We start from the raw sequence: 26823 nt of genomic DNA on the forward strand, positions 1-26823 counted from the left end.
CTGGATAATTAAGTTAGAACATATCATTAAAATTGATATTATCTGTTAATTTTGTTAAATAGCTGCCTGGCACAGTATTAAGTAACTTCTATAATTTATATTTTTTTAAATTGAATCTTGCTAAATCAGATAAATGGAAGTAAGAAGGTGGAGTATCTCAGGAGAGGAAAGTTATATAGTCCCCCAAAAAATCTTATTAAATAATTTTTTAATATAGATTGAAGTTATTTTAGCTTAATTAAATACCTATATCAACTTGGTATTTTTAATTCCAATTATGAAATGTTATATTTTGATACTATTTTAAGTAAGGGTACAATATTATAGCTTCTAGTTTAAAAACATAAGAAATAGCTTAATAATTTTACTTGACTTTTTTTTTTTTAATCTCTTGCAAAAACACATCATCATCTATAACGTAGTGTTGTAGACACTAAGGAGGAAAAAGCGAAGTTAAACTTCCTTGCCCCTCAAGTGACTAATGAGACACTGGGACATTGCAGAAAGGAGTGTTTCTTAGTAACAACTCTGTTTCAGGTCCGTGGGCTCCCCACAGATCCCTGGTGTGTTGCCATGATGACAGCTCATTACCCACCTCAGAGTGCTCTAGCACCCCTTGGAGACTATGTGCACTGGAAGTCACTCATTCCCTAAGTTCCATGTGATTTTCTGAGTATGTACAAAATGCGGAAGATACTACTTAGCATCCATTCAAATAATGTCTAAAGTAATTGTTTAGCTTGGTCTGAAATCTCAAAGTGTGGCTATTTTTATGTCTGACTGAAATACTGACTATAAAATCCTTTTAATGTCTAAAAATATCTTATACTCAGGGAGAAAAATGAGGCCTAGTAATTATGTTTAAAAATGAAATCAGGATCTAATATAGCCTAAGAAAATATACTTCTTGAAAAATCTCAATGTCTAACTGTTTTATTTAGAAATCAAAGAAGAGGAGAAAGGTTGCCCAATACTTAGGTTATCTTGATATCTCTACAAAGTCATATGTTACATCTAAAACATAAAAGATAAAAGTTATAGTTTAAATAGCTTATTCTAATGTGTGGTTTCAAATGTTCAAGAAAGAACCAATCCAAATATTTTGTTAAATGTACACGTAAATTATCAAAATTTAGAAAACTGTGACTATATCCAACAAATAGCTCTCTAATAAAATTTCCTACAGGGTTAAAATGATCTTTTAATCAAAAGAAAAAAAATCTGTTGAGTGTGTTATTAAAGTGTAATAAAGGCCTTAAAGAATTCAGTAATCAGCCGGGTGTGGTGGCACACACCTTTAATCCCAACACTTTGGAGGCAGATGCAGATACATGGATCAATTGCTGTGAGTTTGAGGCCAACATGGTCTACAAAGCAAGGCTGGGACAGCTGAGACTAAAAAGTGAAACCCTGCCCCCCAAAAAAAAAAAAAAAAAAAAACAAGCAAACAAAAACAAAAAACAAAATTCAGTAATCAAACTGGGGATGGTGGCACATGGCTTTGACCCCAGCACTTGGGAGGCAGATGCCTGGGGAATCTCTGTGAGTTTGGGGCCAACTTGGTATACAGAGTGAGTTCTGGGACAGTCAGGGCTACACAGTGAGACCCTTATCAAAAATAATAATAATAATAATAAAAAGAAGAAGGAAGGAGAGAAAGCAAAAGAAAGAGTGAAAAAGAGGACTTTAGTAATCAGAGAATAGAAAGCAGTCTGCCTGGCAAGAATGACGTCATGGATGAAGAAGACTCAGCAAAGACTGGGTTTCTGGGAGAGATGAGCAGATATGGTAGGAGGGAAGGCAATATTTAGGGTGGAGAAATCCACCTCGTTTGCAGGGTATGGAGGAGAGGCAGAGAGGAGATGGCTTCTATAATGGCCGCAGCATGCTGGGTATCTTAACAAAGGAATAAAGGGGGAAGGGGTGAATCAGCCAAACATATCAGCTGCTTGTCTGGTAATGTTTGGTTGCAGTGATCAAAAGCAATCAATTCTTCTTTAACACGTTCAATATCTAGAGTGCCTGAAAATCCAAAACCCATGGATATATTTAACAACAACCTTCAATTCCCATCCTGTGCTCAGCCTTCCCTAGATCTCTTCACAAGAAAAAAACAAAACATGGCACCACTCTTTTCAATAGGAAAAAAATGAATAAGTAAGGGCTCTTTGTGATAATGTGGTAATAAGTCATAGTGCTTTTATCTCAAGTAACACATAAAAAGGATTCAGCTACCCAAATTCAGTAGAAATGTTTACAACAGGATCCCATGTGCCAAATAAGCCCACTAAACATGCTATTCTCAAAGCGGTGCTTTTCACCAGGCGGTGGTGGACCACACCTTTAAATCCCAGCACTCAGGAGGCAGAGGCAGGCGGATCGCTATGAGTTCGAGGCCAGAGTGGTCTACAAAGCGAGTCTAAGACAGCCAAGACTACACAGAGAAACCCTGTCTCAAAAAAAAAAAAAGAAAGAAAGAAAAAGAAAAGAAAAAGAAAAAGAAAAAAAGAAAGAAAGAAGACATGCTTTTCAAAGGCATAACGTTCTTATAACATGTGGAGTGTCCACATCAGGTTTTAAAATTCCACTGTCCTTTATTATGAGGGAAGTTGTCTTAATACTATTTATTGCTTTTTTGAGATAAGAGCTTCACTGTATAATCTCTTGAGTTGTGACATGAACTCACATTGACCCACCTGTGTTGGCTTCCCAGGTGCTAGGATTAAATATTTGCACCACAACACCTGGCTTTGTGCACTGTGGCTTGAGTGTGAGCTTTTATAATATTGGCGTGAGCCCAAGATAAATGAGGGCTTGTGCCTTCAGTCTCACTAGCTTGCCTCAGAGGTCATACGGAATCCCATTAGAGACAAATATCATGAAATGCTTTGTTTCTTAATGCCTGTACACACTGGGACTCAGCTTCTAAGGGAGACACAGCACTGGCCATGGCTGATCATTGAACACTGATGCCTAGGAGATCTTCCATCTCCTTTCAGTCCGTTTCTCTACCCCCACTGTCTCCTCGGGCAACATCTGAAGAGTGCCCTGACAGTCCTTCCCAAATAACAGCAAGCCCATAACAAAAGCAAGCAAGGAAGCAGAAGAGAGGAGGATGCCATGGGGGCGTGGCTGGGTGGCATCCTAAGTGACTCAGGATGGATTAGGGATCTGCCAGGCCCCTTCATCTAATAAGCTTCCAATTCATGGTTTCTTCTAGACCAGAGAATTAGCTGTAGTGGTATAGGAGGAAGTGTCTTCCGTGGGGTTTCCTCACTTAGGTTAATAAGGGAAAAGAGAAAACATGATACAGTACTGGAGCCATCATCAGGTCAGAAGAGCAGCGGAGGAGAGGTGCTAAAAACATCAGCTCTTTCCAAAGGCTAACAAGACAAGGAGGACAGGGACAATGCGTCCCATCTTTGTGCACATAATCTTAGTTATTTTGTAAAGCAAGACTCTGAGGAGGAAAACAAAACAAAAGAAAATTATCTTTCTAAAAGCATTTATTAAAAACAAAAAAACAAAAACAAAACTCGAGACAGTCTATCATTTAAACTGTTCGCCAGCTAATTGTGTCTCTGAAGTTCCTAGGTCCTGCAGCCTCTATGTTCAAAACCAACAAAGAAATTAGGAAGTCACATGCACTGGCCCCCTTCTCTGACGGCCCTCTCTGTCTCTCTCTCACACTTGGGTGTCACCGCGTTCTTCATGTCTACCTACAACAGAAGGGTGTGAGTGAAGCAGTTGACAGCCCAGCAGATGAGAGCAGTAGTCATAGCTCAGGGGGCTGGAGCTCCAGGGGACCTGAGTTTGTTTACATCACCTGCAACCAGTGGCTTACACAGTCTCTTAACCCCAGCTCTGGAGGATACAGTGCCATGCCTGGCCCCCTACAGGCAGTAGTTGTAAACACATGCATGTGTGCATACACAAATTAACTTTTTGTTAAAGTCGAAGGCTTATACTTGTAAGGAAAAGGCGTATCAGAAATTAAAAGGAAGATGACTACCTTGCTCACATCTCTGTTTTTCAGTATTAAATAAATTAGCTAAATTAAAATCAAGAATATTTTTCTACTTAAAAAAAAAAAGGAGTCATTCACTAAGAAAAGCTTTTATATCTTACAACAAAACTCTAACATAAACCAAACTCCTTGTACCTTGACACATCTCAAAACTTCATTGCTGGTATGGCCATAATTTTGGTATTTTTTTTACAGAGGAAATCTCTTAATGAATAAGTTGTAGCATATAGTAAAAACCCGTTGGGAGTTCCTCTGGCAGTGTGCACAGGTGCCAAAGTCACTAAAGGAGCAATCCTCCACTTATGGGGACACACCAGTCACTCAAGAGCAAGGAGGGCTAGGTACAAGTTCTGTCTCTTTAAATACAAAGGTATGTTAGCTTAGCTTTGTATTTCCTCTGTTCCTAAGATTGAGAGTGCTCTAGATTTAAAGTGACCCAGAAGAGTGGCTAATATGGACAGCTACATTCTCTGCGGCCTGTGGCCGTAGGACTGGTCTGGAGTGTTAGCTGTCATCTCTGCCTTGCACTTCTCTATGCCTTGGAAAAACTGCTGCTGTGGTTTTATAGGATTGCCTTACCTGCCTCCAGACGCCACAAGGCTTACTGAGATAAACACCACTGTTGTCGTCCAATGTGTTCAGCAACTTTTTCATCATCTCTTTCCCGCCTAATTCTAACTAATAATTGAACCCTTCCGAGTTTTCCTCTCTCAACAAATGATCTTATAGTTTATAAGGGATGTGGAAGCCTAGTTGGTTACTCTTCTTTGACAGTGTTGTCGCATCAGTTGAACCTTGCTTATATGTGTGTAAGGCGGATCAGATCTCTCAAGAGAGTACCAGACAATTATCATTTGCCCATGAGTCAAGAGGGGATGGCTTGCCTTTCCTTTGTCATGGAAAACGGCTCAGGTGGTTGGGTACAAAGCCTAGGCACGTATGGTTGTATTTGGTGTGCTGTGTTTCACAGCCCTCTAATGAGGAGCCAAGGGAGAGGCAGGGGCTCACTCAGTGAGACCCTATCTAATAATATTCTATATTCCATTGGCATAGTCTTTTTTAATTGGGGGGAGGGTTATCCTATGGAGATTCTCCCCCAAAATCTAACACTTAATTTCTAAAACTGTCCTGTTTAAGGGGAATTTTATGTAATGCCTGCCTCTAATACTGTCTTTAAGCCACTAAAGCCCAGAAAGTGCTAAGTATTTCTTAAGGCAAAGATAGCTTAATAAATCTCCCCCGAGACTGATGACCATCCTGGGATGCTAAGAGGGGCACAAAACCCCACAATCCCATCGTGATGGGCATGCTTCCCCCAAAGAAAGCATGAAAGAGCACATGCGACATTCTCCTTGAAGGGTCAAAATATTTTTCATTGTCTTAGTTTATTCTAGAAATGAAATAAATGCCATTCTGGGGAGTTTCTCAGCTTTCTTAAAGGGCCGTTTCTGTTCTTTTGATCTGGCTTCAGATCGGGACTCCTCCTCTAATTTGCTTTCAAGATGCTAGTGAAATCAATAGTCCACAATGACTTCCACATTCTATAATATCTAACGGGGGAAAATTCTTCTTTGGCCTAGATAGATTTCTGTCTGTACCTTATGGAAAGACTAAAGGAGCATGCCAAAAATAAGTTACTTAAACCCCCAATGGAGAAAAGTTTAAAGCATATTTTCTAGTTTTTTCCATTTTAAAAGGTAAAACTTCTATTAGACATAAATTAGACTGTGCGTGTGTACACACGAGCACACACATGCACACACACACACACTGCAGTGACCAACTTGCAAACAGACGGTACTAGCTTACCAGGTAGTACTTAAATAGACACTTGCAGGTTTTGCCATCTGCTCTCTCACTCATTTCTGAGGTAATCAGAGAAAACATCCTCAAAGTCACAGGCAGGCAGGCTTCTTAAAGGCGATCCAAAAGCTCTCTGCAAAATTAAAATCTACCAACTTTTCTTCACTCAGAAACTCATGGACTCTGCCACGGCAGCGCCCTCAGCTGCTCACTACCACTCTGGGGACCATGTACATCTACAGTGTGGACTTCTTGGCCACCATGGTTTTTTTTTCCTATCCTCCGTGCTTTTCATTGACTAACAGCACTCTCATTAATCACATCCACAAAATTAATTTATCATCGGTGTGTTCTGTTTCTCGGGAGGTGGGGAAGAGGCAGTAGTCATTACTCAATGGGATTTTTCCCTTCTGCCAGGTCCAGATTATAAGGAACTGGATGTTCACCTTCGAAGGATGGAGTCTGGATTTGGCTTCAGAATCCTTGGGGGAGATGAACCTGGACAGCCTGTAAGTTGAATCCACTTTCTTTCCACACATGACTGTTTTGGGGTGTAAATTCCAGGGAAAGCATTTTCAGTGTGGTACTGAGAAGGAAATGCTTAAAACACAATGAAGATTGCCGTTTGTCTTCTCTTTTCTATTTCCCTTAATACTATCCCACAAAACGCAGTCATGACCACTATGTAGCCATTAATCACACTGGGAGGGATGCTACTGTCTCTAAGAATGGACAGATTCTTCTTGAGTAGTTCAATTATTTAATAGCTTTGGAACATGGGATTCTCTAAGAGGCAGTCATAAAATAAGATGGAAGAGGTGGCTGGAAACTACAGAATTATATGTTTCAACAACAACAACAACAAAGCAATAAGGGGTAGAAAACACAAAGTAGATAGAAGTAAACTCAAGTTCTCTGCTACAAATTCTAAGCCAGATTGAATTAAGGCATTACTACAAGAATATGTTCGTGAAGTCGGCAACGGTTGAGAGAATACTGAGAATCTTTATATTTTATATATACATATATCCATATGGATATACATATTCAGAATGAAAGCATAAACTAGCAATATTCATTGATATACAGAAAACACAGTGAGACTAAATTTGTGAGCTCATATTAAAATATCCTCCCAGTTTAGGAGGACCCAGAGGGTCCAGGAGCCCCACAAGAAGACCATCGAGGCTGGCGAATCTGGACCCGTGGTGGGGGGGGCGGGGGGAGGCTGCACAAACTGCCTCACCAACCAAGGACAATGCATGCAGTAAACGTGGCCCCCCTCCCGCCCATTCAGATCTAGCCAATGGACAGCTCATTCTCCACGGTTGTGGGGAGAGCAAGGACTGCCTCTGACATGAACTCTGGTGCCCCAATTTGATCACTTCCCCTCGGTGGGGAGGCCCAACAGCACACAGAGGATGGGGAAGCAGGTTATCTGGATGAGACCTGATAGGCTGTAACTATATGGTGGGGGGAGAGGAGGTCCACTTCTGTTAAAGGTCTAGGGGAGGGGAATAGGGCAAAAGAGGAAGGGAGGGGTAATGGGAAGATACACATTGGGGGGATAACAATTGAGATGTAATCTGAATAAAAAATATATATCCTCCCAGAAACACTCATTGTAGAGATGTATCTTAAATGGGCTCAAGGAAACAAAGGACCTGTATATGCCATCTGAGTTCGGATAAGAGGCTCAGCAGTAACCCTGTTTGCTCATTTGCAGCACAGTGTAGGCAGAGTCGCCATCCCATAGACCGGCTTTAAAGAGTAAGGATGACATAAGCCAAAGCTCTTAGTGCCTGGGTCATAACAACTTGTAAATAAATGTCTGCAATCACCAACCTTGTCCGCTATCATATTAGTAGATTGTTTCCCAAAAGAAATATAAAGCTCATCAGCAGAACTTTCCAAAAGTAAAAAAACAAAAACAAAAACAAAACAAAACAAAAACATCAAAAAGAAACAAAAGAAAGGAACCGATGACAGTGAAAACTCCCCAGGTAGACGGCCTCTGTTTAGAGTGCGCTCTTTCACCCTGGGGACATTCAGGCAGAGTCATTGAGTCGGACAAGAATCCTGGAGACACTTCCTCTGCCCCACAAGAGGAGCTCCACTAGGTAACCTATGAGGTCTCTTACTGCAGGAAACTCCAGGAAAAAGGTTTTCTAATTCCCAGGAACAAAATAGGCAACAATCACCCAGCATGCCTCTAAGCCCCCAGCTGCCAAGGGAACCAGGAAGACTCATTCTCTTAAACCAAAGATCTGTTTCTCTTCCCTTAGTGTTTCAGAATGGGAAAGCATTCCAAGATAATTCAAGTCCTAAGGAATTTCAGACTTACTGGAGGGACGGAGTCACGGGAGACTTAGTTAAGAATGGTGCATTCACAGGGGCTGGAGAGCTGGCTCAGCAGTTAAGAGCACTATCTGCTCTTCCAGAGGTCCTGAGTTCAATTCTCAGCACCCACATGGCAGTTCACAACTGTCTGTAACTCCAGTTCCAAAGGATCTTACACCCTCTCACAGACACACATACATGCAAGCAAAACACCAATACAAATAAAATAAATAATTAAAAAAAAAAAAAGAATGGTGTATTCACAATTCACAGCTGCATTCCTTGACCCCCTTGACTTCTGGTTCTGAGACCCAGAGACACCTGGCCAGCCCTCCAGCCGCATCCCCTCAACAGCTCATTTCATATGCAAATGACGAAGTTATCCTGTTCCATCTATGTCAACGCTGACTACCCTGATTAGACCTCCAAGCCCCAGGCTTCTAAAGGGTGTTTGGCTTGGCTTCCTTCAGAACTGCTCAGACACGCTCATGTGTTCACATGGCTTGCCTTGATCCATAGGACTTCTGTTCAGTCGAAGCAAGGATTTCAACTTCTCCTTTTATTTCTTATTCCAAAAACGAAAGTTGCGCTATTAACCAGAGTGGCCCAAAACTGATCTTGAAGTCATCATCTGGCCAAGTCTGCCCAAGACCCCTTCTGTCAACTAAGTGAGTTTGCTAAACTACAAAGCAAACAGAAGACTATCCACAAACTGTCTCCACTTTAGACCCAGCTGTAGATATGGAGGGCCCTAACACGTAAGCTTCACAGTATACAAATTTAGTTTTGTCTGAGTCCAGGGAAATACTGTGCACACACACAGAGAGCATAATAATAAGTAGGCTGCCTACTTAGCTAGCAAGGCAATAAAAGCTGAATATTCACTGTGTGCTAGTCTCCTCTAGCTCAGGAAAGTTTTTCCAAAACAGATGAAGCCTCTGCTGCCTGTACCTCACAGCTGTGGAACCTTCAAACCACCCCACAGTGGGTTTTATACTCTGAAATAACAGGACTGTCCATGCTAAAGGACATTCTGTTTATAGGAGTAAAGGGAACTGTCACTCAGCATCGGGAGGGTAGCCTGTGTTCCATGGCCAGTGGGCCAGTCCAGGCACTGCTTGCTTCCAGGAGAAAACAGATGTTTCTCTCTCAAGAATGGCTAGAGTGCTTTAGGGTGAGGCCTGTGGGCTAGGCGAGGCTCCCAGTCTCACTGGGGGGGGAGGTGGAAATGATTTTCCACCCACCAAGTGTTACAGTTTAGCTCTTTTAGAATGAAATTACTGGTATCAGACAGCAGTGGAGACTCAGAGCTCCACAAAGCCCGTAATGACACCAAAAGTGTTACAACCCTTTGTTAAGCTGCTGTGCTGTGCTGTGCTCAGCAGAGGAAGCAAGTGGATGTGTGAAACCAGCTGGCAGGCAGCACCTCTCTTGATACAATGGAGCAGTTAGAGCGGCTGCCGACGCAGCTCCACCATTGCTGCCCTGACTCCCTTGACTGGCTGTTCAGCCCTGGGTGTCCAGCCTCAGTTTTTCTTCAGAATAATTGGAGTCTCACATGATCACAGTGGAGGAATGGCATGAGCATGAGAGAGCAAGCCTGCCACCCTTTATTTATAAACCTTGGGTAGTACAGAAGGTTTTGCAGGTGAATGTGTCTGAATCACTGGAGCTAGGGGGGGCCAGGTTACTTAATCTGCATGCAGTGGTGCAGCAACTCATTTATATGCAATAGCCAGGGGTTCCATCACAAGAAGAGAAATGGTACTTTATGTTCCTATGGGAGGGGGAAGGACTTCTAGGTACAATTAAAGGTCATTTGCTGAAGGTTAGCATTTCCTTAGCATAGCGTGGGGTACTTCCTGGAATTCCAAGGTACTGCCTGAACAGGTTCTATCAGGAAAAAGGTTGGGCCTGTAATCTTCTCTAAGAGTTATATGATGCTCCTTAGAGGATCTAGGGGTCCCCAGACCAGGAGAAGAGAGAACACTGCTGAGAAAGGGAGTCTGTTGTACTAGACTAAGCTCAGTTGGCTATCCGGACACACCAGACTTCAGCCTCTCCAGTAGCGCCCCACAGGAAACAGCTCAGGCTCTCCTAGCCAGCCCTCCTTGTCTTGGGATGTTTTGCTCTCAAAACATTCAACAGTTTTTTTCTTAAGAACTACAAACAAGAAAGTAGGCCAACTGTGCCAGTCTGAAGCCACTGGAGAACGTCCCTGTGTACCCACAGCCTTCCTCAGTTGGGGTAATTCTATAAAACAACCAAGAACTAAAAAACACGTTGTGATTATAGTTTTGGTATACTAAATGAATACGAATGAGAACCATCCAAAAGAAGAGATGCCTACAACCAAGTCAGGGAGAAAAAAAATTCAAATATGAAGTCTCCCATACTATCACCATTTTGCCAATTAGGGATATTCAGCCAAACTTGGGTGACTAGTGTTTCTATTTAGGTTTCATACATGGGCACAAGTAATTGTATCATCAGCTCCATGGTCAAATTCTGTCTCTAATGCCCTCTTCTGCCAAAGCCAGACTGATATCACATGTCTCAAAGGTCCAACCCTGTAGTTACCAGCTTCCTAAGATCATTGGCATGGCTGGCTGATTCTGAGTCATCTCTGCAGTATAAACCATGTCAGATGTGGTCTAAGGAGCTCAGCAAGGACAATAAAGATATTCCATTTTGAAAGTTACTTCTCATGAACCAGGGCTGTGATCAGGTCTCTCCTTAGACCAAGGTAAAATTATTTAGACTAAAACCATGGGGTTAAAAGATACCAAATAAGAGAAACCATACTCATAATAAAATACCAGTAAAAGTTAATTCATAGCTTTCTCTGCAATAGTGGGCACTGAGATCCTGCGGGGAACATAACAGCAAACCCAGATAGAACCCACCATACGCAGGCTGACATATCAACCTCAAGAGCTCTTTTCACACAACACATGTGCTCTGTTCCAGAACACACCGACTGATATGTTTTTGTTCAGCCTACCAAACTGTGAGCTTACTCTTACAGTCACCATAGAGACAGCCAAAGACTATCACTGCTGACTATGTTGCAAGTGCTCACAGCAGGGTATTGGGGAAACTTCAATTAGCAATCATCATGCTGTGTCTATGTTATACCATGCTTGTTGGCTATGGTATGCACTATGCAAAGCTGCCCAAGCTCACTGAAGACAGGGACTGTGATTTGATTGGGATTTTGTCTTCCAAGCTGACACAGAACCTGGTACGACATACGTGTATTAAGCGGAACTGAAGAAAGTACTTAGCCTCAAAGCAAAACTGAGTGTTTCAGACTGAGTGCCCGTCTCCAGTTCATATTGAAAATGGTGATGGCCTTGTCCTCAAGGCAGAGATGCAGTTCCAGCAACCTGGGGCATGCTTTCTCTCCCTCAATATTTTTACACTGTTGAGCACTAATTCATTTTTTTAAAGTGTGATTTCCATTTTCCCTTGAAAAAAACAGATCTAGTGACATTTCCATTATGGCAACTGGCTGGAGCCAGTTAGGACCAAGCATGAGCAACCCCACCCCCACCCCCATCCCCGCTTGATGCCTCTACTACTCATTTACTCAACCATCTTTGTTACTATCATCCAAGACAGTTGGACTGAAAGAAATTAGGAAGTTGAATATTTTATATCAAAGAAGTCTCCAACCTGAGCCAGATTATGGTTCACACATTCCCTAAACACTAACAATATTGCCATTTTAAGTTGACAGAGCCTTAGATGCTTTCTCCCATGTATCAATACACATGTATTAAACTGTAAAATGAATACAAGGCAAAGCAACAGTGTTCCGATTGGTCTCATGATATGGATTTTGGTATCTGCTGAGCCTCTAGGCTCATGACTAGTGTTTGGGAGACATACCAATGCCTCAGTTAGTAAATATCACTCTCATCTACCCCTTTCTCCAGAGGGAGATGACCTTGCCCAAGTCATGGGGATATGGGTAGACTTGGCCAACTCGAGAAGGGAGCTAGACCAGCAGTTTACAACCTGTGAGTCCCAACCTATGGGGTCATGACCTTTTTGGATGTCAAATGTCAGATATCCTGCATATTGGATATTCATATTACAATTCCTAACAACAGCAAAATTACAGTTATGAAGTAGCACTAAAGTAATGTTATAGTTGGGGGTCACCACCACAAGATGAAATGGATTAAAGAGTCACAGCCATTAGGAAGGTTGAGAACCTCTGTTCTAGGCATAATCCAACACAAAAGCAATAAAACTGGCTCACAGACTGGTACACACAGTGCACTGAAGCAAGAGCCAGTGCGGAGGTGCATGGTCCCCACTTGGGCTCAGGACATCCCTCCGCCCATTTTGTACACAGGTTCCCAGATTTCCAGCCCCCTCTGAACTCCGTCCTTGCATTTCTAAATCCTTCCTCCCCTTTAGCATAGCAGGTAGGCATCAAGTATCTATGATAAGCCTCAGATTACACGGACTTCCGGTTAGCTTTATTGTTCTTATTGAAACTTACTCCTTCATTTAAATGATTTAAGGTACATCCCTGCTGCAGTCTCCCATTTTAGCACTTTAGCAGTGAAGCAGAAGCCTATCTCCCCCCCCCCCCAACACCACCACCACCACCACCACCCGCCCCGTCCCATGCAAGGCTAAAAACTGAGCCTCCCAAACCATAGCGTTGCACCTCAGAGAATGACTGTGTCGGTACCAGGGAGTCCACTCTAAGAAAATTCTCCCATCAGCCTCTTTCCTGCTTCTCCACAAGCTAAGCTCAGAGATAACATACAAACCCACTGCCTCATGTAATTGCGAGTGCGCTGGAGAGGTTGAGGCAGGTAAGGTGATGTGTTCATCAACTGCAGGTCTCATGGGTCACATCAAACAGGTTTCTACCTCCATATAATTGAAATGGCATTGACACCCTGGGATTCACATTGCACATGACAACTAGGCGTCCACAGACAATGATCAGCGGGGCTCCTGTTCAAGCAAAGTGTCCACGCATTTCTTTTTTCTGGAAAAAAAAAGGGGGGGAGGGAGGAGAGGGAGATACTTTTCACAGCTAAGTAACAATAGAAATAGAAAGAAATGAAAAATTGCCAAAGAGGAACAAAAATGAGATTTCCTGCTGTGAGCTCAAAAGCAATAGAAAAGGCATCAAAATGGAAAGATCTGGAAAATATCACAGTGGAAAAAAAGCCTGTGTAGAGAAAAACGTTCCAAAATAAAAGAAGACACAGGACAGACCTATCCATCGGCCCTCAAGTCTGATGCAAACTCCTGCAGTTGTTTTGAAAGGCAAGGACCTGAAGTGTCGCCACGGTGGCAACTTTGTTGCTGAACAGATCTGCTGGGGCTTGTAGTGACTTTGGGCAGGCCTTGTGCAGAAGGGATCAAAAGAATTGAAAGGCCTGCAGAGGTGGCTTGTGATTTGGTTTTTTTTTTGTTTGGTCTTGTTTTCTTTTTAGCATTATCTTTTTCCCCTGGCTTCCTGGTACTTGAATGTAAATTGGTATTTCACATCACACACGGTTTTGTTCTGGGCCCTCAAAGCTTGAGATAAAGTAGAGTTGTGAAGTTGGTTTATTTCTTTGGGGCTGGCTCATTTGTTTATTTGGAATTTTATATGTGAGCACTATATTTGCATCATTTTCCCCTCTCCCTCCCTCCTCCAACTCCTCTCATGGCACACACACCCCACTCCCTCTCAAGTTTATGGCCTCTTTTTCATCAAGTATTATTGTTACATAAACACACGCATAAATATAGTCTGCTGAGTCCATTTAGTGTGGCTCAAATGCATATGACCTTAGGCCTGAGCACTTGGTATTAGACAGAGGACATAATTGAAAAGACCCAGGACATGAGCCTTTTAGGAGGACACTGTTTTCCATGTTTTCCCACTAAGTTTTTCCTTCCAGGTAAGAACAATAGAGCTGGGTTAGAATGTTCCTTTAAGAGTATAGAGAAGAGAAAACTGAAGAGCGTGTCTGAGGCAAAAGAGTCAGTTGAGGCCGGAGGGATAATGACTGGGGCAGGGCTGCATTGGCTGGCCTGACTTCCTGGGCAGCATACCCAATGGTCATCAAGCCCAGAAGGAAGAGGTGACCTGATACAGAAACCTAGAGCAACTACTACTTTCTGTATAGCTAGAGCCAGTGCGGTGGGCCAGGGATTGACGTGAGGCCATTGAACCAAATAGAAATGCTCAGGCTATCTCATAAGAGCACGAATCTTCCATCAGCTCGCAAGAGTTTTACTAAGCATGCAAAATCTCATACTCAGGCTGGGTGTTGTGATGCACGCTCTTAATCCCACCACTCAGAAGGAAGAAGCAGGTATATTTCTATGAGTTTGGAGCCAGCTTGATCCACACAGAGAATGCCACACTATTTAGGCCTGCATAGTGAGAGCTTACCCCAAAACAAAGCAACCTCATACCTCAATTATAGAATCCTAAGGGTGAGTGATCTAGAAGTGTTTAGTGATGCCTATGTACCCTAAAGCTTGAGAACAACTATCTGAAAGGGTCAGGGTATCCTGAGACATGCTCTCATGAGTTTGTAACAAATACATTGGAGAGCCAACGTGAGTTACAGTGTAAGAGGGAGTCATAGATTATCCGGTTACTACAGTTAGCATAGCAAATGGGAAATAATAGAAGGTATTGAGTATACAAATTATATCTGAAGCCTTTTAAAAGTAGGTTTTCTTCCAAATAGAGAGACACACAGAGCTATCTCTGTATCACCAATAAAATATAATGCAGAAATGTATTAAACTGCCAAGGGCTGAGAATCAAGGATAGCAAGAAAGTTGGAAGCAATGACAACATGGTCAGTCTCTGTCAGCAAAGACAGAAGTCCTGATGGATGGAATAAACACACTAGCTGATGGATGAGTACCCCTAATGCCTATCCAGCATGCCAGGCCTGATCAGGCCAGGGCATAATGATCACCCAGTGCATATAGTCAATAGCTAACAGCAACCTATTTAAAAACAAAGTACAGTGTATTTAATCTAGTATAACTACATAATTATTATATAGAAAATTATATAACACTATATAATAAATAATGACATGTTGAACTTAAAGTGTTAATTGAATAGTCTACATAAAAATAAGTATTTAAGATTTGAAAGAACAAGATTTGATAGGCTCCTGTCTGCAAGCATAGCAGAGTATCATTAATAGTGTCAGGAATTGGCTCTCTTCCATGGGGTGGGTCTTGGGTTGGGCCAGGCATTGTTTGGACATTCCCTCAGTCTCTGCTCTGTTCTATCTTTATCCCTGCACGTCTTGTAGGCAACGTAAGGTTTTGATCAAAGCTTTTGTGGGTGTGTTGGTGTTCTCTTCCCTCCATTATGAGTCTTGTCTAGTTGCAGCAGTTAGAAACAGATGCTGAGACTCAAAGCCAGACATAGAGCAAAGCATAGGGAGTCCAATGGAAAAGTGCGGGGAAAGGATAAAAAGACCTAGAGGTGACAGGAGCTCCACAAGAAGACCAACAGAGCCAACTAACCAGGGCCCAGAGGGGCCTGTGGAGTCTGAAGCACCAACCAAGGACCATACATGGACTGGACTTAGGTCCTCTACATAGAGGTAGCTGATGGGCAGCGCAGGCTTCATGTGGGTCCACTAGTAAGGGGAGAGGGGGCTGTCTCTGAAATGGACTCTGCTGCCTGCTTTTCGATCGCTTCCCACTGACAGGACAGCTTTGCCAGTCTACAGGGGAAAAGGATGAACTCAGTCCTGATGCAATTTGATGAACTAGGTAGGGTGGGTGGGTAGGGGCGCTCTCCTCTTCTCAGCAATAGGGGAGGGGGGAAAAGAAGGAGAAAAGGTGAGACTGAAAGGAGAGAAGGGAGGGAGCTACACCTGGGATGTAAAGTGAATAAATAAATTTTTTTTTGAAGATTTGAAAAAGCAAACAAAGGAAGATTTGAAAGATGGCAGCTTCAAAAACAAAACAAAACAAAAAAATGTTTAAATGTGTTCAGACAGGAGTCAAGCTGGTACTTACCTAGATGCCTCATCACTACTGGCTAGCTTTCATAGTTCTAGAAGGTCTACATGTACTACCAAAAGAGAAAAGTAATAACCAGTCTTACCCAGCTGTGAACCATATGAGCTACAACAGCCAGTCTAGTAAGACATGCCACTGCTGCAATAACGGCACAGAAGTCACAGAAGTAACCAACCACCTTCTGATTGTATGTGAGGCCAGCTCCACAGTTGGCACATATCTGGTACCAGGATTAGAGCCACCAAAAGCCTGTGCTTAGCCTTAGGGGAGAGCCTACAGATGTTACTTCACTAAATAGACATACAGTGGTTTAGTACAGCTCCCAATTACCATCAGAAAAGCTGCTTTTTGTAACAGATGAAAATCTACACAGAGACCTGAAACAAGGTATAGAGAAGATGAGACTGTGAAACACTTAGCTCTAAATGGGACATCTATATAATAATCCAAGGCTTAGGAACATTATAAAAAGGTGGTGGAAAGATTGGAAAAACCAGAGGAAGTAGATAGAAACAGTATTTTCCCAGATACAGCAAGGAAGTTACCCGTATGTGTTCACAGTGATTATGACAGCTCAAGGGCTGTGCAAGCTCAAGCCAGACCAAGTCTCAGCAAGGACAAAGGGAGACAAAGGGAAGCCAAGCACCACCCATAGCTTGGGACCTATTGTCAACTGATTGCCGCTGGAAAAGGGAGTGTCCATTTTCTTTAAGGGTGTAATCCCTGGTGGGTTGGCCAGGCTCCAGCTAAAGGTGCACATCCAAGGGCACTTGATGGATTTAGAAAGAGTGCAAAGTTTGGTGGGTAGGGTGCAGGAGGTGATCTGGGAAGCATTGTACGGGGAAGATGAGTACAGTCGAAACACATGGTATGAAGTTCTCAAAGAATTAACAAAAAATGAGGAGAAAGATGTGTTCAGTGCACTACATTGTCATTTGACACTTCAAAATGTCAACCTTTCAGTGGTGACTACTCTAAGCAACCCTAACACTGCCTTGGCCCATGGCTGACGCCCACACATACCTGCTGTTTTCCACAGTGTACATCCCTTCTAACATACTATTTAGGTTGTGTACTTTTTACATCTTTTATGCACCACAAGAATGGTGGCTCCATAAGACAGCGGTTATTAATGTTTCCACTGTGGATTCCTGGCATTTATATAATATCCCTGTACTACTTGGTGAATATTTGTTGAAACGAATAAGTAAAGAGATTATCACATATCACAAAAATATGACAGGAAAGCAGTATGTTACAGGGATCCTCTTTTAATGAGTGACATAAAACAAGCAACACAGAATGCAGATTCGAGAATATGTGTATATCCTTGCATTTTACCCACAGCAAGAGAGGGCCTGGAATTTCCCAGTATATAATGTACATTTCTTATTTGGTATAAGGCCTGGTTGTAACTGTGGGCTCTCAGAGCTGTAAACTTTCATCGGCTACAAGCAGAATTTTGCCTTAAAGTTGGCGATTATCCAGCCAAAAGGTTCATAAACTGCTTTCTTTATAACTAGTTATAAACTTTCCTATTTCCTGTATACAAAAATTTAAAGGTTGAAGCATTTCCCTTGGGCGAACCCTACCTAAATGCAGCTTTTCATGGGGCAGTGGAGAAACAAATACTTATTTTAACTGGCTTTTGCACAAAGCACTTAGAAACCTTTGAAGGACTCCATATTGGGCTGAGAATAGACTACAATGTCTTTAGAAAAAAAATTCAAAAATTCAGGTTGGCACAACAGTAAGGGAAAGAGAGATTATCAGAAGTGTACCCAACTCTAGACCACAGCAGGTATGCACAGCAGGGAGATTATCAGAAGTGTACCCAACTCTAGACCACAGCAGGTACATACAACAGGACAAAGGGAAAGAACAGACTGCAGATAATCGGAGGCAGGAGGCACAAAGCTGTCCCCATGATAGCAATGGTGAGCGCTCATCAGAAAATTGGTTTAGTCATCATGGTACTCCTCGCCCCACTGCCCTCCAGGAATAGAAGACCACAGCAATGTTGTAGAAAGTGGCCGCCACTCTATGCAATGTGCAAGGCTTTAAAATCCTTCAAACTGTAACACTGACTGTACAGCATAGGAGCCCTATGCATTCGGATCCAGTCGCCATGTTGACAGACACGAGAAACAGGGAGACGCTCAAGAGCATCCATTCTGGTACCAAGCCTGGAGACACGCAGGTCAGGCTGGGGCTAGTCTACAAGCTAGCTGGAATTCACAGATCTGAGACCTGAAAGAAATTACTATGCCTGAAAGAAATCAATTTTTGAGCAACAAATCGCTTTATAAGGATTTAAAACCTGGAGTGAGGCCTCTGTAATGCTGTCAGGCTGACAGCAACCAGTGCCTTCAGGAGCCATGCAGCGCAGCCACTGACAAAAGAAAAGAGAAACCTGTTGTGCATGACTTGGAGAAAAAAATATTGTAGCTTAAACAGCAAACCAAAAAAAAACAAAAAAACAAAAAACAACTAAATGCCATTCGCTTTCCTCTGAGATAGAAAAGAAAGAAGGCCTTGCTTACAGCCACTAAATCCAGTAGTCCTGTTGGGTTGCAGGAAGCATTATATACACTGTTTTCCATTGTGGTCCTAGTGTGGGGTATTTATAATAATACCCAGAATGCACACTGCCTGTCTTCCTAGCACAGTGGTACTGTATCTACCATAGAAGTATGTGAGAAGGCACAGAGCTGGCAATGTTCTTTGTGCAGAGGACAGTGTTCTAAGGAAATTCTCAATAAATGGAGCAAGAACTTAGAAACTGGTCAGCTGAGAATACTTGAGTACGCCAGAAAAAAAAATTTTTTTTCTTTTTCTTTACTCCTCCAGTGTCTCAAAGCATATAAGCAAGGGGGGAAATGTGACCCCAGTCAGAATTTAATGCTGAGCAACAACAAGTGGCTTTTTTCCTGACATTTGTGTGCATGCAATATGAGCCATGGAAAAGTTAAATTCTTCAACGAAGTTTTCTCATTGGCTTCTCCCAGGAGCCCTATTAACTGGGTCCTGTTATCCCATTTTGTAGGTGAAGAAAGTGAGGTTTGCAAATCTTAAGAAGCCCGATTCAAGTCCAGAGCCAGGACTCGGTCACCACACTATTTCAATATGGAGGCCATGTGTGGTAACCGGCCAGCGTTACTTTGAGTTATAATTCCCCTTAAGGCTAATAACATAATGAGCCAAGAAGCAAGTGCCCCCTATGGGACACTTTAGAGAAGGCAGCAGTAAGTCCAACAGACTTCTTTTTCTGTAAGTGGTAGCCGATGGGAACAGTACCCGGAAAAGCACCCTTCCAGCCTCTCCTCAGCTTCCTTTCAAGCGCATGCCCCTGTACAGGTATGCGAATGGTCTTTTCTCACTTCTCTAGATCTTGATTGGAGCCGTCATTGCCATGGGCTCAGCCGACAGAGACGGCCGTCTACACCCAGGAGATGAGCTTGTCTACGTGGATGGGATCCCAGTGGCTGGCAAGACTCACCGCTACGTCATCGACCTCATGCACCATGCAGCCCGCAATGGGCAGGTTAACCTCACTGTGAGACGAAAGGTGCTATGTGGAGGTACGAACTGGGATGGGCAGCAGGAGTTGGGAGGGGGGGCGCGAGGGGGGGCAGTGTGATGCTTTGGCGAGGGTAAGTGAAGAACTAGAAACTAACTTAAAACTGGTTTTTGTGCTATACAGGGAAAGAAACAAGCTAGATGTGCTACAAGTAACTGCATTTCAAAATGCAGCTTTTCAACCCCACTAATCCAGCCATTGAGTCCTACAATTTAAATGTAGTCATTAACATTTTCTAGCAAAACCGAGGACTGTGCTCTGTGCTCTTTGGTATGTGCTTATTATGAGGAAAACATTATAATAACAGAAAGTATGCCTTTTTGAAAATGTTTCTCATTGTGTTTACAAACAAAAAACTGCAGCGCTGTTATAGTACAATAAGGAAAGTAGGATGGAAAATTAGCTTTCATTGTAAAGCCAGATAAAAGGTAGGAATGCATCAACCACCCTATATGGGGCATGCAGATCTCACTCTGAGAAAATATCACTCATATAGCTCTAAGCTTATGAAACAGATGAATTAGAAGTAATTATTCCCTTTACAGCAATTTCCTTGGCTTCCGAAAGAATCCACCAAAGACATATACTTAAAAGTCAGCCCATATATTTATAATATTATCTCATTTGCTTCTTCTCACTATCAAGTCCCAATGGAGAGTTCTTTTGCCAGCGGGGATGTCTACTGCAATCGCCATACTGGGTTTATAACCTGAACACTGAATAACGTTGGCATTACAGACTTTCCCCCCTAAGACTTAAGTATGCTTTGTCTTGTAAATCGCAGAAACTCCAGCCAAGTTGCCCTCTCCCCCTCTGCCCCAGAAGACCTCCGCATTGACACCGCGTGGCAACTGAGTCTACCTGCCACTTGAACACCCTCCCACAGTCTCAACTCTAAATTTAGGAGTGACCTTAGCCACATGAGCTCTTTGTGTTACAGAAAAGGAACCTGAGGCCCAAGGAATAATAGATTAGCTAACAGCCCACAGCGAGTCAGTGACAACGCCCAGGGCGGGCCCACTCTGGTGCCAATCTGTTTTTATGCTATTAGCGGCTCCAAATTTCACTTGAAGACAGATCACTGATGTATGCCATACCTAACTCTTCCATATGTGTTCACATATAACTTTGGACTGTTTTTTAAAAGGCCACCTGCTAATCACAGGCTGTAGATGACTAAAAAGCATAAGCTTTTTTACTTGGGTGAAATATCTTCTCCTTTTGAGTCCTCTAGAAACTAGAGCTTGAGCAAGGGCAGTCATTTCCAAGGGCAAATCAGAAGAGTCATCAGGCCCCCAAGCAGAGACTGCTATATGTCTTGTTGCACTGGATAGGGTTTTGCTACGAGGTGCCATTTGTCTTCCAAAATCCACGGCAAACTACTGACCTGAAGAAATAAAACACCTTAAATTATGCCTTCTCCTTGAGCAACTGGCCAGGATGGAGACAGCATTTGCTTGGTTAACATTTAACTGCCTGTCTCCCTACAGCGTGATTTTTAACAGCAATAACCAAAAAAATAAAAAAATAAAAAATAAAAAAATTGATGTGCTTATGTACTGTAACCTGAAGATAAATTTAAAAAGATAACTGATTTATAAGGAAACACACTACAAAGTGCAAATCCAGTTCACCAACATAATTTCATGCTCGCCTTGCCACAAGCTGATTATTGCAAATTAAATTTTGTTCTAATCAAGCCAGGCTGTTGGAGTATAGGCAAAATGCTGCACAGAGGTGCTCTGGCAATTTGTAGGTCATGTGGCTTCTGTAAAGGCATTCTTTGCTGCAGTTCTTACAAAGTTCACTCCGCTAGGCTTCGGAGTGCAGTTGGAGTGCATTTAATTTTTGATAAATTCCACTCCAGATTACTTACACTAGGCGAGATTCTGTGTTCATTTGGCCAGACTCCTTGAAAGCTTTATCTGTACTGAGAATGATTAAATTCCAGACGGGGTACTTTGAGAGTAAAACAACTGCCCAAAAACAGGGTAGAAGAAATCTGCAAGGCCTGGAAAAACAAACTTCTTCATAGCAGTCATTTCTTCAAAGTGATTAAAAGACAATTCCAGAAGGACGGGACATGGGAAGGTGTCTCTTTAAGTAGTGATGCTATTATTCTGCTCTGGTAAGCAAGGCAGTGGGAGGGACAAGCCTGGCTTAGGATGGGTTGGACCTCAGCTGACAGGGCAGCTTAGCAGAAACACAGACGTAGAAGAGAAATTGTTGGTGCACTATCTCACAGCGGCGCAGTTCAAAGCACAAAGCGCTGGGGACAAGCCAGCCATGCCGATGGCACCCTGCCGCTTTATCCTGGCTGTGGCTTGTGCAGATACACTGCTTTGTGTGGGAAAAGCAGGTACTGCTTCCCAAACTGATGCATCAGAGCACAGATGCCGCAGCATACAGGTCAAAGATTAGAATAACACAAAAGCCTGCTCCAAGTATTAAATCCCAAGAAACATGTATGCACTAAAAGTAGAAAGGCAAAATTTTTCAACTAGGTCATCCAAAGTGAGAAATGGCTGCATTAAAGAGCAAACAATGCGGTAGACCTGCAGTTTCCTTTGCTAGGGAATCACAAGCACAAATCGGGTACCTTGAACTAGTTTCGAAGGCTGTCTTACCCGTGCCACCAGCTCCGTTATTGGGCTGGGTTCCTCCCCGCTGCCTGAGGATATTGGGAGAGTGGCTTTAATTACTTTGCTGAACGTGTAAATATTTATATATGTTTGGTAGCTCAACTTTGAGATGTTCAACCTAATGGCACACTGTTTTGGATGCACACTGTTTCCTTGAGAGTGAGATGTCCCTGAGGAGTTCCCTAACTTGTGAATCCAGAATGGATATGAAAGAAAGTTTCATGGCTTAATCACAACGTGTTACAGTCTCCAGGCTGTCTGCATCCTTCTGCAATACCCAAGGAGAATATAATTCTTGACCCAATGTTAAGGAAGGGAAGCCCATTGACAGTACAGCAAAACACACTAGTGGGCACAACCCTAGCTTTAGTCTACATTTTGTACTTCTAAGTACATTTCTTTCCCTTTGTGAGCCTGACGCCCGTGCAGTAAGCTATCTGTCTACTTTGCTGTGTATAAAGTAGCTGTACCTACACAAAACACGGACAGGGCCACACCCAGGGCTGCCCCCTGCCCTAATGAGTACTACAATGTGTCTATACATATGGTGCATGGCTCTAGTCAGTCACACGCCCCATGGCCCCATGAAGCTATTCTTCAAGGCAAGATACAACCATTACAGCCTGGAATCGGGCACAGTCCATCTGGTTTACAGAATCCTCAAGTCCTGCTACCTACGATAAGAGTCTAGAAGACAAAGGAAGGCTCTGATTGGAAATGTCCTGTTGGCTATCTGGCTTTCCTTCCTAATGAGTGCAGGAATAAATTTGGTATTAGCAAGAGGCTTCGGGGAGTTGTCAGAAACATGGTGAGACTGGCAGTAGGTAGCCACGATCCAGCTCCAAAAATGTCAAGAGGAATTAAAAATCATGCCCTATCAGGTCAGCATTTAAATGTAACAATTAGCATTAAAGGCTTAGTCCAGCAATGCACCAATGAGAAGCAAAGCAAACCCCACCAATAGTAAATGTCCCAAAGCCTCTCACCTACAGGCACCATCGGTGGCCATTCCTGTCCCCAAAAAGGAAGGGTCTCTCCAGGTGAAGTACCACAGTGATTTCCAGCATCACTGGTGGGGACAGAACAGAATCTCGCCTAAAACTTAAGTATTTAACTTCAGGAGAACGCTACATGAGTGGATTTTGACTGGCCATATGTGTGTGAGCCGAAAGGTCTTGGGTAGCCTTAGAAATGATTTTTTTTTTTTAATGTGCGTGGTGTAAAGTCACATTACGGCCTTTCACTTTACTTTTCTACATCCACCTTGTTCGTGTGCTACACCACAAAGAGTTTTTGGAAAGAAAGCGGTCCTGTTCAGATGGAGAGCCAGCTGACTAGGAAGTATGTGACGTTAGCCCCTAAGAGTCAACAGTGCTACCAAATTCCAAGGGGGCAGAGACCACAGCAACCCTGGGAAAGCTTGGATGTCTTCCCAACTAACTGCCTGACTTAAAACATGCTCATTTCGCTAAAGATACGGGGATCTTTCCAAGAGGTTGAAGAGAGTCCAAGTGCAATGGAAAAGTCCCCACCCCGAGGAACGTGATCCTTTGTGTTCCCCAAGGAACACTCACAGTGTGGGTCAGCAGCGACTCCCTCACGCTCTAAAAGCCATGGTCTAGCCACGCCCAACCACTCACGGCAAAGACAGAGCATTTTTCCTTGTTGCTGATTTATTGAAAACCACAGCTCTCAACTCCCCTAAAATATGACAGCCGGAAAATGAGATCTCTCTTGTCATTGCCTGTGACATTTAGTTACTGATTTGGTCCAATAACTCCGGAGATTTTCAATTTAATGTAGCAACATAATAATTGTTTGTTTTTCTTCTCCAAGACTATCTCTAATCACTCTATTTCCAGCTTCCACAAGGACTGATAAAGGACGTGTGCTTCACCAGGACAATAACAGCCTGTCTTTGATGGAGGGTACATCTTACAGACAGAAGCACTCTGTTCTAGTTCAAAGCCAGCAAAGGCCTTGACATTGGCATTTTCTTCTTTCATGGTCTGGGCACATTTCTAACAAATGAAAAGTATCTTTTTGCATTAAAGAGTAATTAATTATATCTTAAAAGAAAAATCTCAAATGTATCACAACGTAATAGCACTGGCTTGGGTCTCAGTTCTCCTATAATTAAAAGAAATGAACAGGGGAGAATGTAGCTTTCCCCCAGCTCTCTGTTCCCTTTAGTGTACTTAATAAAATATCTCCAAAATATTAATTAATTTTATAAGACCTTTTTACTACTAAGTGACTTAATTTGCATTTATTTTCTTCAAAATTTTAATCGACTTAATGCTACTTCTAATGTCCCAGAATACGAATAAATGCAATTCTTTCTCTGGATATTAGTACAACAAAACATCTCTGTAGTCTCCTTTTTCCCTCTGACTTCCTTATTTCAGAATTGTTCATCAGTTTCCTATTACCAGAGGATGAGTAATGGGATAAAAATTTAGTTGTAATCTGAATAAATTAATTAAATAAAAAATAAATAAACAAAAGAGGATGAATCAGCATATAAAGAGGAATGATTTGTTTGGGTTCGCAGTTTCAGAGCACAACCCATTTGCCTTGGGCCTGTGTCAGCGCACAGTGATAGAAGCACATAAAATAACCCCATACATATCACAGCTGGAAAACAAAGACGAGGCAGGGAAAGGGGGTACTGGTTCCAGGGTACACTTCCGGTGACCAAAAAGATCCCCCAAGAGCCACCTCTGAAAGTTTCCCTACCTCCCAACCATGCCACACTGTAATGGGGCTGGAACTGCAGCTTGGGACGCTAACATGCTTCATAGGACTTTCTGCTGATCCCCTTAACTTGACACAAGACACTTCCCAGTGTTCTCAGTAAGAGTCCAGCTCTACGGGCCCTCGAGAAGTAAGGCAGAGCAATGATTTTCTCTTCTTACTCTGTTGTACAGACACATCTCTTGATACCCTGATGAACCGTAAGAAGGAAATAACACTGTCCTGTTGCTCACTACAGCACTCTAAGAACCAAATCTGCTCCTGTTACTCCAGTCACTGCCAGCAACCTGGTGCTAAATTAAAATGACGAAACCCTTCCTGGGTGGCAGACCAACTTTTATATATTTTTTAAAGTGCTTCTCCGGGCTGGAGAGAAATGGCTCAGCAGTTAAGAGCATTGGCTGCTCTTCCAGAGGCCATGGGTTCAATTCCCAGCACCCAGATGGCAGCTCTCAACCAAATGTTACTCCAGTTGCGTAGGACCAGCGCCCTCTTCCCACATGCACACAGTCCACACACATACAAGCAGGTAAAACACCCACATATAGAAAGTAATGATTAAAACAGTAAACTAGCTTCTCTCAGCTCCCAACTTCCTATAAAACTGCCACATAACTATGTTTGCTTCACTTTGGAACTATTGTGTAGGCTTATCTAATTAATAATAAAATGTACTTTGTAATATGGGATGCAAATGAGAAAGACTTCAAAGCCCTCTACTGAGACTTAACAATTCCCAGTTTGTTAGCCTGAATCTATTGGATTTGATCCAGCCTGTGCAAACCAATTTTCAATGAAAATCTCAATTGATTTGTTTATTCTTTCAAGCTACCTTCCTGAGATATGGATGTCACATAAGATAATAAGCAGGCCACTTTTTAAAAGTAAATCTCCCACCTATGTGGCGTGAGTTAACACTGCCAGGCTAGCAAAATACCGTAAGATAGAGTTGTGGCTCTTTAAAAAAAAAAAAAAAGTCGGTGGATCCATTTGTTGCAGCCATTCCTCAGGGTTGCTGGCCCTGCTTACAGATACAGCAGCCATTTCCCAAAGAGCTTGAAATGTTATCTAGACTCTTGGCCTAATCTTCCCCAGGCCTGCAGTGGGGGAAATAAAAACTTCCATGGGCGGGCCCTAAAGATGGGTACTTTTATGTTTGCTCTTTATTTATTTATTTTTTTTAACCTGTGTGTCTGTGTGTGACGCGGAAGCACGCATGCCTTAGCACACACTTGTAGGGATGAGAGGACAACCTGGGTTCACTCTCACCTTCCACGTTGTCTGAGGCAGGGTCTCTCTTTGGCATTTGCTGTCGTGGACTCCAGCAGGCCAGGGAGCATTGGCGATTCTCCTGTCTGTCTCCCATTCCCTCATAGGACCTAGAAACACGCTCTCGTGTCTGCCTTTTTATGGGTTCTGGGGATTCAACTCAGATCCTCGCGGCTGCTCAGCGTGTGCCTCATCCACCGAGCCGTCTCCCCAGCCCGTTTATAAATTCTTTCAGTGAGTCGTATGCCCGAGATGATTGAAGATTCTGTCCACTTGGTTTCCTGTCATCTTTAATCGGTTACTATGCAACTAAGAGACTAATATATAAAAGTTGTCATTGTCTCTGGGATTTGCAGTTATAACAAGAGAAAAAC

At 42.7% G+C, this 26823-nt stretch overlaps 1 protein-coding gene across 12 annotated transcripts in view; it reads left to right on the forward strand.

The window, feature by feature from the left end:
• Positions 1-26823, forward strand: part of MAGI2 (membrane associated guanylate kinase, WW and PDZ domain containing 2) — a 1410398-nt gene that overhangs the window by 1257097 nt on the left and 126478 nt on the right. For all 12 annotated transcript variants that reach the window (XM_084787254.1, XM_084787259.1, XM_084787258.1 and 9 more), the window contains 2 exons: positions 6248-6339; positions 19590-19782. In XM_084787254.1, the coding sequence (XP_084643380.1) occupies positions 6248-6339; positions 19590-19782 (285 nt within the window). The remainder of the gene's footprint in view (positions 1-6247; positions 6340-19589; positions 19783-26823) is intronic.

This window comes from Acomys minous, assembly GCF_964271855.1.
Source record: "Acomys minous genome assembly, chromosome: 6".
Classification (NCBI taxonomy): Eukaryota; Metazoa; Chordata; class Mammalia; order Rodentia; family Muridae; genus Acomys; species Acomys minous.